This window comes from Theropithecus gelada, chromosome 9 (assembly GCF_003255815.1).
Source record: "Theropithecus gelada isolate Dixy chromosome 9, Tgel_1.0, whole genome shotgun sequence".
Taxonomy (NCBI): Eukaryota; Metazoa; Chordata; class Mammalia; order Primates; family Cercopithecidae; genus Theropithecus; species Theropithecus gelada.
The window spans coordinates 15,490,762-15,506,674 of NC_037677.1; the positions used below are offsets into that span (position 1 = coordinate 15,490,762).

A 15,913-nucleotide genomic window follows, 5' to 3' on the forward strand; every position below is an offset into this window, starting at 1 on the left:
TACCCCTGAAATGGTCGTGGGCTTCCAAACTGAGGTATACTAGAGTGGCTACCTGGAAATAGAGGAGGAGATGAATGTTTAGATACTCTTGTTAGGAAATAGTGTCTATTACATATTCAGTGATGATTTCTGGCAGCATGTGCTATATGTTTTAAAAAATGATTGCATTGTATCTTTGCTATTTTTTATACAGTATTTTTATTATAATTTAATAGTGCCAGTTACCACACATCAAATACCCCATGTCTTTCTGATTTGGGAATTAAGCTCTTATTTATTATTTATTTTTTTAGAGACAGGGTCTTGCTTTGTCACTGAGACTGAAGTGCAGTGGCGCGATCATAACTCACCACAGCCTCAAACTCTTGGGCTCAAGCAATCTTCCCACCTAAGCCTCCTGAGTAACTAGGATGACAGTCGTGCGCCACCATACCCAGCTAATTTTTGTATTTTTTCTAGAGACGGGGTCTCACTGTGTTGTCAGGCTGGTCTTGAACTTCTGTGCTCAAGCAATCCTCTCACCTTGGCTTCCCTAAGTGCTGGAATTCCAGTTATGAGCCACAGTGCCCAGGCTGAGTGAGGCTGTTTAGCATGCTGTTTTAATGTTGCTTGTACTGACCTCGGTGTCTTTTTAGTCTTGTAGGTCTTGTTTGTTGGTCAGTTGGTTTGTTTGATTTTAAGAGATGGTTTTGCTCTGTTGCCCAGGCTGTTCTCAAACTCATTTGACCTCAGCCTCCCAAGTAGCTGGGATTACAGGAACATGCCTTGGTGCCTAGCTCTTCTGTGATTACTTTGAAAATATCCCCCAAAGTATCCTTTTTCTAGCATGTTAGATCTTGTCTTCTGGGACTTAGATGGAATGCTTTAATACTTTTATGTCTGATACTTTCAAGCCCATCTACCATTAGCATGTACTGATTGTTACTCTGTATTGAGAAATACCACATCATGCATTTTGGTAGACGTTTAAGAGTCCAAGTTACGTTTCCGAGATCCAAGTATTTTACAGTCTAGTTAAAGATTCTTACATAGTGATCTTTATAAAGTTTATTTTAATATAATTTTAGTGCAATAATAATGAATTGGTCAGGTATGAGGGCTCATGCTTGTAATCCAAGCACTTTGGGAGGCCGAGACAGGGATTGCTTGAGCCCAGGAGTTTGAGACCAGCCTGGGCAACATAGCAAGACCTTGTCTCGACAAAAAATTTTAAAATTCACTGGGTGTGGTGGTATGTGCTTATAGTCCCAGCTACTTGGGAGGCTGAGGCGGCAGAATTCTTGAGCCCAGGAGTTTGATGCTGCAGTGAGCTATGATTGCACCATTGCACTCCAGCCTGGGCGACAGAGCAAGACTCTGTCTCTAGTCCAACATGTTCTTTGTGCAAAGGCTAATAGTTGGGTAGTCAATAACTTATTTTAAAATATAATAGAGTTTACTTCATGAACTCTTAATGTGTGAAACTAAATGAAGAACCTAGTCATTGAAAGCAGTGGAGGTAAATCAGAGAGAGATGAGTATACTGTAGTAGAGAGAATTTGGGATTTAGACTTTCTAGCCTTTCCTGCCCAACCCAGCTAGCTCAGCCCCGTCCTGCCCCACCGCCTCTGGCATTTAAACATATCAGCCTCAGTTTTCCTTCTTTCCACGTTCTTCACGTTTAATTTTAAGAACTAAATGAAAGAATGGGTATGGAAGGCTTTTGAAATTTTAAGGTGGGGTACATCTGTCTGCTCGTGTTGTTCACTAAGTTCCTTTTCACAGGGTTTTCTGCCCTTAGCTTAATTATGCCTGAATTATTTCCTCAATAGAGTCTCTGAACTCCTTTGCTAAAAAAAGATATCTAGCTTATTTCTACCCTCTGAGATTTGTGTATATACTGTCCCCTGTGAAGTGAGTTTTGCTAATACGTCGTGAGTATACACACTAGTTTAGACAAGATAGTTTCCACCTGCAGCCAGGGAAAAGCAACATAATGATATCCTGCAAAAGCAGCTCTGACTGGAGGAGCCTCAGATAATGAGACTGAAGGCAATGATGAAGCATTGCGTTCAGTTCCAGGATGCCGTCTTGGATAAACAGGATCTACTTCCCCCAGAACTTCACCCTTGCTTGTGATGGCCAGCGAGCCCGTCTAGGGACTGAGACCACACAGCAGGCAGTGCAGACGTGACAGTTCTGAGAAGATGGAAATGGGATGAGAGGAATTCGAGGCCAGTGCACAAATCAACAAGTTGTATATTTGGACGCTTGTTGAACTGTTTGGTCAAATAAGGAAGAATGTGGTGGTTTGACATTTGTTGAATTTCATGTTCCTTTCACATGAGCAGCATTCAGATTGGAGATGAGACAACACATCTCCGTGTTCTGACCCCTTGCCGCTCCATCCCTGAAACTACCCCAGGATTCCAGATCCTAGTTCCAGCTGGTTTCTTAACCACAGTTGAGTTGTAAATAATTAGTGCTGTATATCCTGGTAGAGAGAAACCACAGCACAAAGAGTGAAGGATCTTTTCTGGAAGAGAGCCATTGACATTTTTTGGTGTCTCACTCACCATTTTCTGTACGCGTTTTTAAGTTTTTGAGATTTTGGAGGTCGGATGTCACTATGTTGCCCATGCTGGTCTTGAACTCCTGTCCCAAGGGATCCTCCTGCCCCTGTCTCCCAAAGTGCTGGTATTATAGGCGTGGTCTACGACGTCCAGCTTTCTCTGTGTGTTAAACTCTCCAGGATACAGGCATGCTGCACAGATGGTGACTTTAAGCAAATATGTGACCTCTAGTCCCTTGTTCTTCAAAAGGGGATTGTGACACAGGTAGATGGTGGGTGTTTGCCTCTTGACTTGAACCTGCTCCGTCTGTGGGAATCTTTTCCTTCCTGTGCTAAGAGTTAGGTGTAGTCGCCAATTCTTAGCAGTTTGTCCACAGAGCCCTTTTTGGGGCCTTATAAACATGTCAGCTCCCTAATGTAGAATCTGAATATGCGAATTAACTTAAAGATTATAAAAAAAGAAAATCTGCACCTCTTAATTTACTCTGTAGAGAGCATTCGCTAAGAAATGTGAATCAAAGGAAATTGTTTCCTATAATCTACAGAAAAAAGTGCTGACAGACACCTTGACTTTACAGATAATGAGATCTTTAGGGAAGCTTTAATCTTTCAAAGTTTCCAGAAGCTATGCAAAGAGCCTGGGGCTCCCCCACCACCAATCCCAAACCTTTAATGATCACATTATTTATCTGTCTTTGTGACTTTAGTCTGCTCTATGAACATACAAGGGTAAGAAAATATTGGAGGGTGTTTCCGTTGCTGTAACGTATGTACATGTATCACTTCCTATCAGTAGTTGAAACATAGAATTTGAATCACAGTGCATATTTAATTGAGGGTGGATGTTTATAACTCAAAGAAGATATCCTTACCTTGTGCGTGTGTTTGTACTACCTCATAAGCATTTACAACCTGGATAGCCATTTGATTAGCTAGGCAGATGGCAACCTGAATTATTATCTTTGTTACTGAATACCTCCTGCTCTTTGTCATCCTAGAGAAAGGTGTGTAGTGAAATATCATTCCACCTTTTCCTTTTTCTTCCTTCAAGTGCCTTTTAAATGTATGTGTTTTTGTGACTTAGGTCTCATTAGCATTTCTTATGGGGACTGCCTTCAGGGCAGCACCACTTACTAAATTGTTCCCTTGCTTTAGGAAAAGGAAAACCATGGTAACCAGATGTAGGGTATGATTATTTGCCTCTGACCTGGCAAAGTGTTGGGTTTAACAAAAGAAGCTTAATAGAAATGTTCAAATTGACCCTTCTCATCACTTGGGCTGCTTAAAGCTCAATCAATCTCTCATTATTATCAGAGTTATTCGAGCAAAGGCAGAGTGATAGTATTTTTCATAATCACTCCTTGCACCCAATGTAATTTGCAATTTGTAGTATTGTATTATGAAACAATAATGCATTAAAATGAACAGTGCAAGAATTAGGAGTATAGTCATAAAAGAAAGGATCCACAGAAGTAGTTGTTTGAAAGGCACTCTCAAAATCATTTTAAGTAGACATGACTGAATTCAATGCCAAATTAAGCACTTAGAAAAATCAGAATTCTGTGCTTTTACTATATTTAAAGTATATATGTATGTATGTTTGTATATATTTTATAATAAAGTCAATTTAGTTGGGGGGAAACAGAAATATAATTTGATTATTATTTGCATTTGGGTATTTGGGGTTATGGGGTTAGTGTGGTTTGATTACCTGGGTGGGTATAATTTGAAAAAAATAAAGTGCATCAAGCAAAGGTACATCTTTTGCAAAGAAGGAATGTTTTGCCACAGAAATTATGTCTTTTTTGTCTATGAGCTAGTCGATGTCCAAAAAGCTTTCAGCATCTTAATTAAGATATGCTTTCACTCATCTTCTTTCATTTTACTAGAATGGCTTTAAGTATAGACTATATATATTATTTCAGTGATTTGTGTATTTACCTTGTGTTTTGAAGCAATAAATCTTTGTTTGAGTCCCACAGTTTTTTGTTTATTTGTTTGATTTTTAGATCTGTGGAGTTTGTGGTTATTCTTGTGAAGTCAAAATTGATTTTGTGCTGGGTTCCCTTTGTCCCCCCCCCCATTTCCAATTCCTCAACTATTGCTTTAATATTTCCTTGTTCCATATCCTTCCAGGATTTCTGAAGTGTCAGGTTACGAGGCATATCAGTGCATCCTTGATTAGCTAACACAGGCTATGCTGAAGTAGGAGTGCACTTATAAGGACATTTAATGGGAGTCCTGAAAGGGATATGTTATTCATTAAGGTTTCATTGCACATTTAAAGGTTGTTCTAGCTTGGTTAAGTAGAAGCTGCTTTTTCTTTGAAAATAATAATAAAGTTACCTCTTTTTCCCAAGATGCCAAGCAATCTAAGTTTATTTTATTGAATCTAATCAGACTGGCACTGATGAAAAGTACACAATCAAATAATTATTTTCAAGTTTGTGATTTTCGTTTTAAAGAGAACCTCTGCCAAACTCCACCAACTTAAAACTGCATCCCATCTTACAAAAGCGCTATCAAGTTGTCATGTACCCTTTCTAAGGCTCCTCTCTCATCATTGTTGATTACCAAGATGCTTTTTTGCCTAAATAGGAGCTTTCTGCTTTTCATAATCAACCTCCTCTTCCCTGATTCATCCAGCATTGCCACAATCTACTGCTGAGCAAATCAGTAGTCTTTCATGGTAGTGATTTCTTAAAATGACACTAAAATATGTAAGATCCTGTACAGGAAGGACATATTAGAAGTGACTTATTTTCTTTTTCTTTTTCCCGTTTGTAAAATGGAGGCTAAGGTACAAAAAATGTGGCCAGAATCCATGAGCATGTAATTACAAATGATAACTGCATGCAGTGAATTCCTTGTTATTTTACCCTCTGAATGGGTTTGGGCAGTTTGACGTGCTTCTGCTGTTGCCTGACAGTATTTGCATATGCCAGCACAGATGATTTTGACATTTGGAGTGTCACTGCATTTAGAAAGGTTGGCAGCATCCTGTGAATGGTTATGTGGGCAGTTTTTCTGATCCTTTGCAATGGTTACGAGCAGTTCCTGACCTTGCCTTCAAATCCCTGGCCTTCAGAGATAAGTTCTGTTCAGGAACAATGTCCTTTGGACCTAATTTCCACTGGCAATGCAAGATTTACTCATTGATTGATTGTGGAGAGAGTAGCCTAGCTCTGTTGCCCAAGCTGGTCTCGAATCCCTGGCTTCAAGTGATCCTCCTGCCTTGGCCTCGCAAAGTGTTGGGATTACAGATGTGAACGACTGCACCCAGTCCTATCTCATTTATTTAAACATAGATTTATTAACCAGCTGCTTTCAGTGTGAGAGCACACAGTCACTGTCTTTGCTTCCTAAAGCTGAGGAGGTGTCTGGGTGTGGTAAGAAGTGTCTGTGGTATGAATTCTGGCTTTGCTACTCACTCACTATATGACCTAACAAATCCTTCAAGCCCCTGTGCTTACTGAGGTTTCCCCTAAGCATGAGGATGAGAACACCTGTCTTGCATGCTGGTTGCAGGAATCAATGAGATGAAAGCACATAAAAGAATTCAATTAGTTCTAGCTAAGTGTAATTAAATAATCAAAAGAACATTCAACAAATGCAAAATTATGTCTCACTTAGGAATTACACAAAATGAACTTCATAGGTCTTGGAATTTCATTTTCTCTTAGGTGTATCCAAGTTAAGACCAATTAAGACCTTTTAAACTAGCTACAAGCTGAACTGAACCCTTGTCCTAGCTTGCAGTGGGCTTTTTAATCTTCTTTGATTTTCAGAAACATGTGGACATACATCTCAGTGCATATGGACAAGAGTGCAGTAGGACAATCTGCAAAGATATATGGCTAGATTTTTTTTTCCTTTGGATAAAATCTAGAGTAATTACCTGTTGAGACTTTAAGCAAAAATAAGTTTGTTATTGTGTTAGAGACCAGGGTAATTGGTTGAGGGAAGTTAGTTCTGCACCGAGAATGTGGATAAAGTACAAGAATCAATTAAAAGGTTTTCCAGAGAAACCTGGATCAAAAACCATTCCGGTGACGTATGACTCAGAGGAATAGAAGAATGATAGAAAGTTCATGGGTTTGTTTTGACTTGAGTGAGTAATGAACTCTGGACTATGCAGAGAACTGGATTGAGACACAGGAATGACACAGGACAGGGAGTGTGCTTTTGCTGTACAGGATCTTGAGGCCAGCTCAGTGGGTGGCTGGTATCTCTCAAGGATCTTTAGGACAAATGACAGCATTACCACAGCTGGCCATGGTCGAAGACAGGTTATACAATGGCTGTACAAACAGACGGTCTTCAAAAATAACAGGAAGGTTCCAGAAAGAGAAAATGAATTCCTGAAGAAAAGGACAGAATGGATCATGTGATAGTGCAAATATGTAGAAATGAGGGGCAGACACAAGGCAGAATATTGAACTAGTGACTATATTGACCATTCCAGGACAGGAGTTGGGCATTTGCAGAGGATATGTGACTTCTGGTAGCTGAGACTGAATTTGTATTTGATTCATTTTAAATTATCTTCCCCAGCCAAGCAGTATCACATAACCTACAAATTTCTTTGGGTAAATAGACATGCGGTGTAGCAAAGACTTCTTAGACATGAAGACCTGGGTAATTAGCAGTGAGAAATACCAGATTTCTAGGTGACATTTCAGTGGGGTGTTTTGAAGAAAGACTTATTTTAAAGACTATTCCTAAACCTTACAAGATAATTGGTTCCGGATATTCTGTTCATCTATTTTTAAATATGGTAGCAGATTTTTAAGACTTTTTTTAAAACATTGTATCATGTTTCAAAGTATGGTATTAGGAAAAACACGTTCATTACAAAATTAATTGTATTTTTATTTATCGCAGGATGCTATGCATTGTTACTCCATGTAATTTTTTTCTAAAGACCTCTAATTTTGGTAGCAGCAGAAATATTACTATTTAAATAGTAAAATATTTCAGTAGTATTTATACCGCAGAGAGAATTATGTGACTTTGCTGAAAACCCAAATGATGGTTTTAATAGCAAGGAAACTCTTAGCAGTGGTTACTTTTCAATGACATTTATTTCATTATAAAAACAATAGAATTTGTTGCCATCCTTTGTTGTCATTTTGTTTGCTTTTTGCTTTCCCCATTCATCATCAAGTTGAGGTTTTGACCATCATTGTTGACGGTAACGGTACACATGGCTGATCCGGCAGATTGCAGTGATCTCATTTGTAACGCGTCATTGTAAAACCCATTTAGCAGATTAGTTTGAGATTACTTCAGCTGAACAAAGACATTGCTGTGTCCTTTATGAAGAAAACCATACACTGAAGATGGGTTACAATCAATTCTGCTCTGAATAAGACAGGGTTCACTCACTGCATCTTTCTGTGAAGGAGTTTCTGGTGGAGTGTGGCATTTTTAAAAGTGTACCTTCACTCCTAATGCAGCACTGCCTCTAAGCAACTAAGCAATTTTTCATTTCTCTCAACTTTTTAAAGGTATTTTCTTTTTATCCCTCTGCTTTTATTATTATTATTATTATTAATTATTAAGATCTGGCCAGATGCAGTAGCTCACGCCTGTAGTCCCAGCACTCTGGGAGTCTGGTGCGGGTGGATCACTTGAGACCAGGAGTTTGAGACCAGTCTGGCCAACATGACGAAACCCCACCTCTACTAAAAATGCTAATATTTGCAATGTGGTGGGACATGACTGTAGTCCTAGCTGCTTGGGAGGCTGAGGCAGGAGAATCACTTGAACCTGGGAGGCGGAGGTTGCAGCAAGCTGAGATCTTGCCACTGCAGTCTAGCCTGGGCAACAGAGCAAGCCTATGTTCTCAAAAAAAAAAAAAAAAAAAGACCTGCCTGGGCAATATGGGAAACCCCATCTCTACCAACAAAAATACAAAAATAAGCTGAGCATGGTAGGTACCATGCACCTGTAGTCCCAGCTACTCAGGAGGCTGAGGTGGGAAGAAGGCATGAGCCCAGGAGGTTGCAGTGAGCTGAGATTGGATTGCACCACTGCACTCTAGCCTGACTGACAGAGTGAGACACTGTCTCCAAAAAAGACGGTCATTCATCTATGTTGATATGACTTAAGACATGACTAGCAGATTCTTCCTGAGGTACCAGTGTAGGTGGCCACTTTACCTTTCAGCCTGACACCTGCTGGGTAGTAGAGTTTTCTCTTTGAACATTTGTGTGAGTCAGAGCAGATTGTAGAACTCTGATTCTGTGCTGAGAATGGGTTTGGTCCTGGAGAAACCATTACCACAGTATTTCTTCAGCTATGCTGTTTCTTGGAAAGTGACTCATCTGACATTCATCCATGGCTTTTAAAAGATGATAACGTGAAAATAATTGATACCTTCCAGGTTTTTGAGCATTTAACTGTTAAGTGATTGTCTTCATAGTGTAATTGCCAATTTCAGCTCTGAAACTGTCTTTGCGAGTATACGTATAGGTGAAATTTTTCAATGACTGCCTCCCCTTTTTAGGAATTAAGCAACTATAAATTAAGAAGTACAATAATATCGGCTATTAGGGTGAATATGGGTATAGATGCTTTTTTTTTCTTTTTTTACATTTTAGAATGGTTGGTGTATTTTTTATTTACAATTTATTTCATTTGTCAAAAAATTACACCTGTGAGTGATCAATTTTTGCCCCAATTATAAAGTAATATGCTGTGATTTTATAGTATACCTTAAAGAAATCACATGATTTATAAACTATAGCAATTACTAAAAGAAATGTCCAATACTGACCTATTAACATTTTACCTATGGCTTCTTTAATTTTCATACGTTAATCTTGAATCTGTATTATTTTTTGAGACAAGGTCTTACTCTGTCACCCAGGCTGGAGTACAGTGGCACAATCATGGATCACTGCAGCCTCCACCTCCCAGGCTCAAACAGTTCTTACACCTCAGTCCCTTGAGTAGCTGAGACTACAGGCATGCACCATCACACACAGCTACTTTTTATATTGTTAGTAGAGACGGGGTTTCATCATGTTGCCCAGGCTGGTCTTGAACTCCTGACCTTAAGTGATCTGTCCACCTCGACCTCCCAAAGTGCTGGGATTAGAGGCATGAGCCGCTGCACCTAGCCAAATCTATACTCTTTTTTTTTTTTTTTTTTTTTTTTTTTTTTTTTTTTTTTTTTTTTTTTGAGGCGGAGTCTCGCTCTGTCACCCAGGCTAGAGTGCAGTGGCCGGATTTCAGCTCACTGCAAGCTCCGCCTCCCGGGTTCATGCCATTCTCCTGCCTCAGCCTCCCGAGTAGCTGGGACTACAGGCGCCCGCCACCTCGCCCGGCTAGTTTTTTGTATTTTTTAGTAGAGACGGGGTTTCACCAGGTTAGCCAGGATGGTCTCGATCTCCTGAGCTTGTGATCCGCCCGTCTCGGCCTCCCAAAGTGCTGGGATTACAGGCTTGAGCCACCGCGCCCGGCCAGGAAAGTGCTTTATAACAGTTTGGTAATACATTTACAAATAATAAAATAGTTATTCCAGTGATTAGGGGGTGGTCTAGGAACCTAACTAATATTTTCATACCAAACACAGTGGGAAAATGTGGAATCCTTAAGTATGAATCAGAATTCTACTCTTTAAAAAATGTCATATATACTTATGAGAAAAAGGTGAAGGTTGGGCTGGGCGCGGTGGCTCATGTCTGTAATCCCAGCACTTTGGGAGTCTGAGGCTGGCAGATCACGAGGTCAGGAGATCGAGACCATCCTGGTTAACACAGTGAAACCCCGTCTCTACTAAAAATACAAAAAAAAAAAAAAAAAAAAAAATTAGCCAGGCGTGGTGATGGGCGCCTGTAGTCTCAGCTACTCGGGAGGCTGAGACTGGAGAATGGCGTGAACCCGGGAGGCAGAGCTTGCAGTGAGCCGAGATTGTGCCACTGTACTCTAGCCCGGGTGACAGAACAAGACTCTGTCTAAAAAAAAAAAAGGTGAAGGTTGATTGACTGAGTTCATATATGTATAAGACTACGTGGGCGAACTGAAACCTTCTTTACAATGTAGGAACAATACCATTTTTTACAAAGATTTTAACATAGCTAATTAACTCAACATTACGTTTTGGCTGAAAGTATCTAATCTGTTTTAAAACATGCAAAATCAACCAATCTAAATCTTTGCTCACGATTACTAACTTAAGGAGCATATGTACACTATTTCTTAAAGACTAAACTGTACCTTTTGGTACAGATAGAGAATAGTTTGTTCTGTGTGTCACTGCATGGTGTTTCTCAATTATGGTGCAGAGTTGTATTTCTGTCATTTGGTATGTAGGAATGTGAACCAGCACAGTGTCTTAAAAATCAGTAAGTCAGCATGGCAACATTGTATCATTGAAAGACTTACGAACAGAAACACTGAATGTTTAAAATGATTTACCTTTGGGAATACCTCATTATAAGTAAAATGATGTATTAAAATTTGAACTTACACTTTTCTGGAAGTTAGGATTTGTACATTTTTATACTTTGAGATGCCTCAGTGTTGCAGAACTTCCAGGACGAAGTGAATGCCCTGGCTTTAAATGCTGTCTGCTGATACTCAGATTAATCCATCCAGCCCTATGCTGTCCCTTCTATTTTTGTTATTATGACATCTTCACTCCCAAGTCCTCCAAACCTTTTCCTTCCCTGGCCCTGTGTATCTTGCTGGACAGTAACTCCTTTCTTCCAGTTGCTTGGCTAAAACCCTGGAATCATCAGTGACTATCTTTCCCTAATGTCCATGACCTCCCCATCAGCAAATTTTATTGGTGCTGCTATCAAAATATGTCCAGAAACTAAGCACTTTTCTCACTCTCCTCCTACCAGCTGGTTCATCACCATAGCCTCCTGACCATTCTCCCTGGTTTCAGCTTTTCACCTGCAGTTCTTCACACTGCATCCAGGGTCATTAAAATGTCACCAATGCTGGTCCTCTGTTCCATATCCTTCAGTGGCTTTTCATGTCATCCCAGTAAAATCCAAAATCCTGTGTGGTGGGCAAGAACCCACATGGTCTGGCCCCTGATGCTGCTCTTCTTCATTTCCTGCTGCCATCTCTTTTTCTCTCCCATTCTAGCCCTATCACTGCCCTTGCCATTCCTCAGAGACACTCAGCCTGCCTGTGTCTGAGGGCCTTGGCACTTGCCTGCTCTTCTGCCTTGCTGACTCATGCCAATGAGGCTGGGTCCCTCTAGCTCAGATCTCTGCTCACATGTCGACTTAGGAGAGAGGCCATCCCCCTCCCCATCACTCCTGGTCTCCTTACTTGCTTTGCTTTCCCTCTTAACACTGTGCACTCTGATGTGTTATATGCGAATTCGTTACCTGAGTATAAGCAATCGAAGCTCTATGGCAGTTGAAATGACCTAATGTGCTCTGTTTACTGTTTATAGCCTGGGTGTCTCAAATAAGCCGACTGCATGGTAGATGCTCAGTACGTTTTTGTCTGATGAATGAGTGTGATGTTTTAAATGTTGACTTCTCCTGAGATGTATCAGTTTTTAATATATTTTCTTTTATTCATTCATTCTGTAAAGCCCATCATTATGCATAATTGATATTTTGACAAAAATAGTGCGAAGTCTTTTATTTTTAATGTTTTATATTTATTAGTTTTAAATGCATAGCATGTATTTTATACCTTGTGAAACATGGTCAGATTCTGGATTTCAGTTCTGGAGAATTTTCTCTTTTTCTTTTTTGCAATCGCAGTGATCAAAAATGTAATTTTAAGGATAGATTTGCCTTATAAAGTTAATTTACAGCCAGTTTTGATTGCTGTATAGTAATGTATGTAATTTTTAAAGTAGTGATGGTGGTGTTTTACCTTTCTTCTGTTTTAACATTTTAAGAATACTTTCCTTTCTGTATTTATAGACCCCTTTCAAACATAGTGTTACTTTAATCAACATATGAGGTGTGCCGACATACACTTTAATTCATATGTAGACAAGTATTTGAAATCAGATTTGTGTTAATAAAAAAACTATGCTATCAACAAAACCATTAATAGAAATCATTTTTTCTCTTTTATGTCAACTTTGGGACCCTTTCCTCTTCTCTGTTTCTTTCTTTCTTTTTAGAAACAGGGTCTCCCTCTTTCCCAGGCTGGAACCCAGTGGCGCCATCATGGTTCACACAGCTTCGAACTCCCAGGCTCAAGCGATCCTTCTGCCTCAGCCTCTGGAGTAGCTGGGGTTACAGGTGCACACCACCACAACTGGCTGGCTGATTATTTTGGTATTTAGTAGAGACGAGGTCTCGCTATGTTGCCCAGGCTGGTCTTGAACTCCTGAGCTCAAGCAGTCCTTCTGCCTCAGCCTCCCAACGCCTCAGCCTCCCAAAGTGCTAGGATTACAGGCGTGAACCACTGGGCCTGACCCTCTTTTTTGATATGAAATTGTCACAGTAAGGCAGATTACTGTTATTCTTCAGAAAGAAATACTCAATATACTTTAATTATTTCTGAATGCTTAGTCGTGTGACTGTCTATAAAATATTTCTCTTTTGAAACATCTGGTGACCAGTGCATTACAGATGAAGATTGCTTACGGATATAGAGTGCATGCATTCCAGGCAATATGGTCTTTTACAGAGAAAAATAACAGAGCAGGGAAAGAAATTGATACCAAGTTTGAATATCAAACTGAGATATTTTGGATGCCGGAAGAGAATAATGTTAGTGTTTTCTTAAAGAGCTCAGCACCCATCTGCAGAAGTTTGTGTGAACTGTTTTTGAATCATGGGTTTGTTCCATGTGTTTGTTTTTGATCAGATGTGGATTTCTAAGTCATAGATGCCACATTCAGTGATTGCTTTTTATCACATTTAGGAGAGTATTTGATTAGAATACCTTAAACCTTTCCATTTAATTAAAGTGCAGTGTAAATTATCCATTGTACTTTAAACCTTGCAAACATGGCCTCCTTTGTCAGTTTTTAAACTATGATGAATGTTTCCAATAAGCCTGGCTGTGAAAATAAAGAATAGTTGTTTATGGAGAGATTATTAACTAGATGATTGTGGATTATCATTTTTTAGTCCTAAGAAAAACCCACTCCAATGCGGATCTTTCTTCCTCTAGCATCTGAAGTATTCAGCACTTAGTCCTACAGATATATTAATCATTTAATAAGGATAAACCACAACTCTTGTTGTTGTTTGTTTTTGTTTTGCTAAAAGAAAAACTGCTGTTGAGATCATTTTCCTTGAAAGTTTTCCCTGGGAAGTTCTAATTAAAAACGAATAAAATTATCTGATTCAAAATACTGGTCCTGTCCCAAACTACTGACTACAGAAGACACCTGCTCCCTGTTTTGAAGAAGCGAACATTCAATTCATTGGGTACCTGTCATCACCACAAACAAAAGAAAGCTCATTTTGTATATATTGACAAGTTAGAATTTTTTGTTATTAACAGGTTTGGCAAACATCGAAAAGATGACAAGATTGAGAAAACGGGTAAAATAAAAATACAGGAATCCTTTACGTCAGAAGAGGAGAGGATGCGAATGAAGCAGGAACAGGAGAGGTAGACTTCAGTTACTTGATTAAACCTCCTTAGAAAGAGGTTCTTTTTTTTTTTCTTTCTACTTTCTTCTTTTTTAATGTAAAGATTTTGCATTTAATTACTCTTTATATTTCCTGTATCAACCCAAATATTGATGGTTGTGAGTGAATATACTGTAAAGAGAGATTAAAAAAAAAAAAAGTATATGTATTTGTGACATCAAAGTGGATTTTAATTGCTTTAGTTAAGATCTTTTGCATAGGAAATAGAACAGCATATTAGATGAATAAATAAACATTAATACTGAATTTATGATTTTTAAAAAAATAACACAAAAAGTACTTAAAATCCTGCCTCACTGATATGTGGATATTTACTATACTATAATAATTTTAAAGAAATACTCTTCTGGAAATAAAATTCTTTGCATTTTTATATCACACTTTAAGTATAATAAGAATTCAGGAGGCTGGTATTCTTTATGTTGTTTTTCTTTCAAACCTGACACTTACTTCTTGATTCTCCTTCTATTTCACCATCTTCACATTTTGTGACATTTTCCACTTAAGTTTTCCATGTCTTCCAGATAGATTGTTACCTATTGTTGAATCATTTCCATGTTGAGAACTTAAAGACCAATGAAACGAATGAAAAGAGTTACTCTAAGCAGGCACTCGAAAACCATTTTTCTAAGTGATTAGAATTTTTCTCATTATAATTCCAGGGGGTGAGAAAGCCATCTCACACTTTTGTTATTAGAGTTTACAGGCTCATAGTGAGCTTCTCTCTGTCATCACATTTCATTTTCTAAGCAGCCAGAGTGACAGGTACTATGCCTGTTTTACTTCGAGTAATCTGGGATTTCAGTGAGTTTCTGGTACCTTCATGAAGGTTATAAAGCTAAGTACTGTCCATAGCTAGGACTGTAGCCCAGCATCTTTAAGATTAAGTTCAGTATTCCCACCATAATTCTAAAGCTAGGATGCTTTTACTCTAACACTTAATGAATGAAAGAACTGAAAATGGTATCCTACAACAGTTTTATTTAAAAGAGATTAGTGTTTGTGTATTTTTTCATTCATCGTTCTAATACCTCTAAGGGTTTTTTTGAGTAGGGTGGTTACTCTGAGTCTCCTTAGCTTTTCAGGGTAGAAAATGTATGAGGGAAAAATACAGATTTTAAATTTATGAGGCAAGTGTGCTGGTTCTTCCTCAATTTTTATTTTTAAAAAATCATTTCACCTTGGTTTATAGGACTCTATTTTTTCATCAATTTTGGGATTCCTAAACTTATTAGTGAACTCACTATTTTGGGGTTTGGGTGCATAGTGTTCCTTAGTGTGCGTGCCATAGCATTTAGTGACTCAGAATTATAAACTTCTATCCTAGAAGTGTTTCTTCTCCCCTAAAGGAGGAGACTATACCAGGTAAATGTATGAACTCAGATTCATCCACAGGCAGATACGTAATTTACTTAGAGAGTAATCTCAGTGACAGAAACATTATACCACCCCCTATATCTTGATACCTGCCACAGGGGATAGATAGCTTCATTAATCCTGTACTATTTTTCATCTTCTAAATATTCTTTGCAGTTTAAGGTGACTGCTTTGTTTCCATGCAGAATTCTATCAACGTTTTCCAAAATACTTTTATGATGCTTAGTCAAATATTTCCAGCCAAACAATGATTTTTACATAATGGTTTCACTTGTATTATTAATTTGCCTAAGGCACAGTTCACTTCTCAGTTTTGCTTTTAATTTCCATCTCTGTACCTCTAATGATGCAATACTTCTGGGAACTAGGTTGATCATAATGA

The 15,913-nt window shown here is 38.7% G+C and overlaps 1 protein-coding gene across 8 annotated transcripts in view; it reads left to right on the plus strand.

Moving 5' to 3' along the window:
- Positions 1-15,913, plus strand: part of PARD3 (par-3 family cell polarity regulator) — a 720,507-nt gene that overhangs the window by 530,757 nt on the left and 173,837 nt on the right. For 5 of the 8 annotated variants that reach the window (XM_025396019.1, XM_025396022.1, XM_025396024.1 and 2 more), the window contains one exon: positions 14,003-14,113. The exons of the other annotated variants lie outside the window; for them this stretch is intronic. In XM_025396019.1, coding sequence (XP_025251804.1) covers positions 14,003-14,113 — 111 coding nt within the window. The remainder of the gene's footprint in view (positions 1-14,002; positions 14,114-15,913) is intronic. 8 annotated transcript variants of the gene reach the window in all.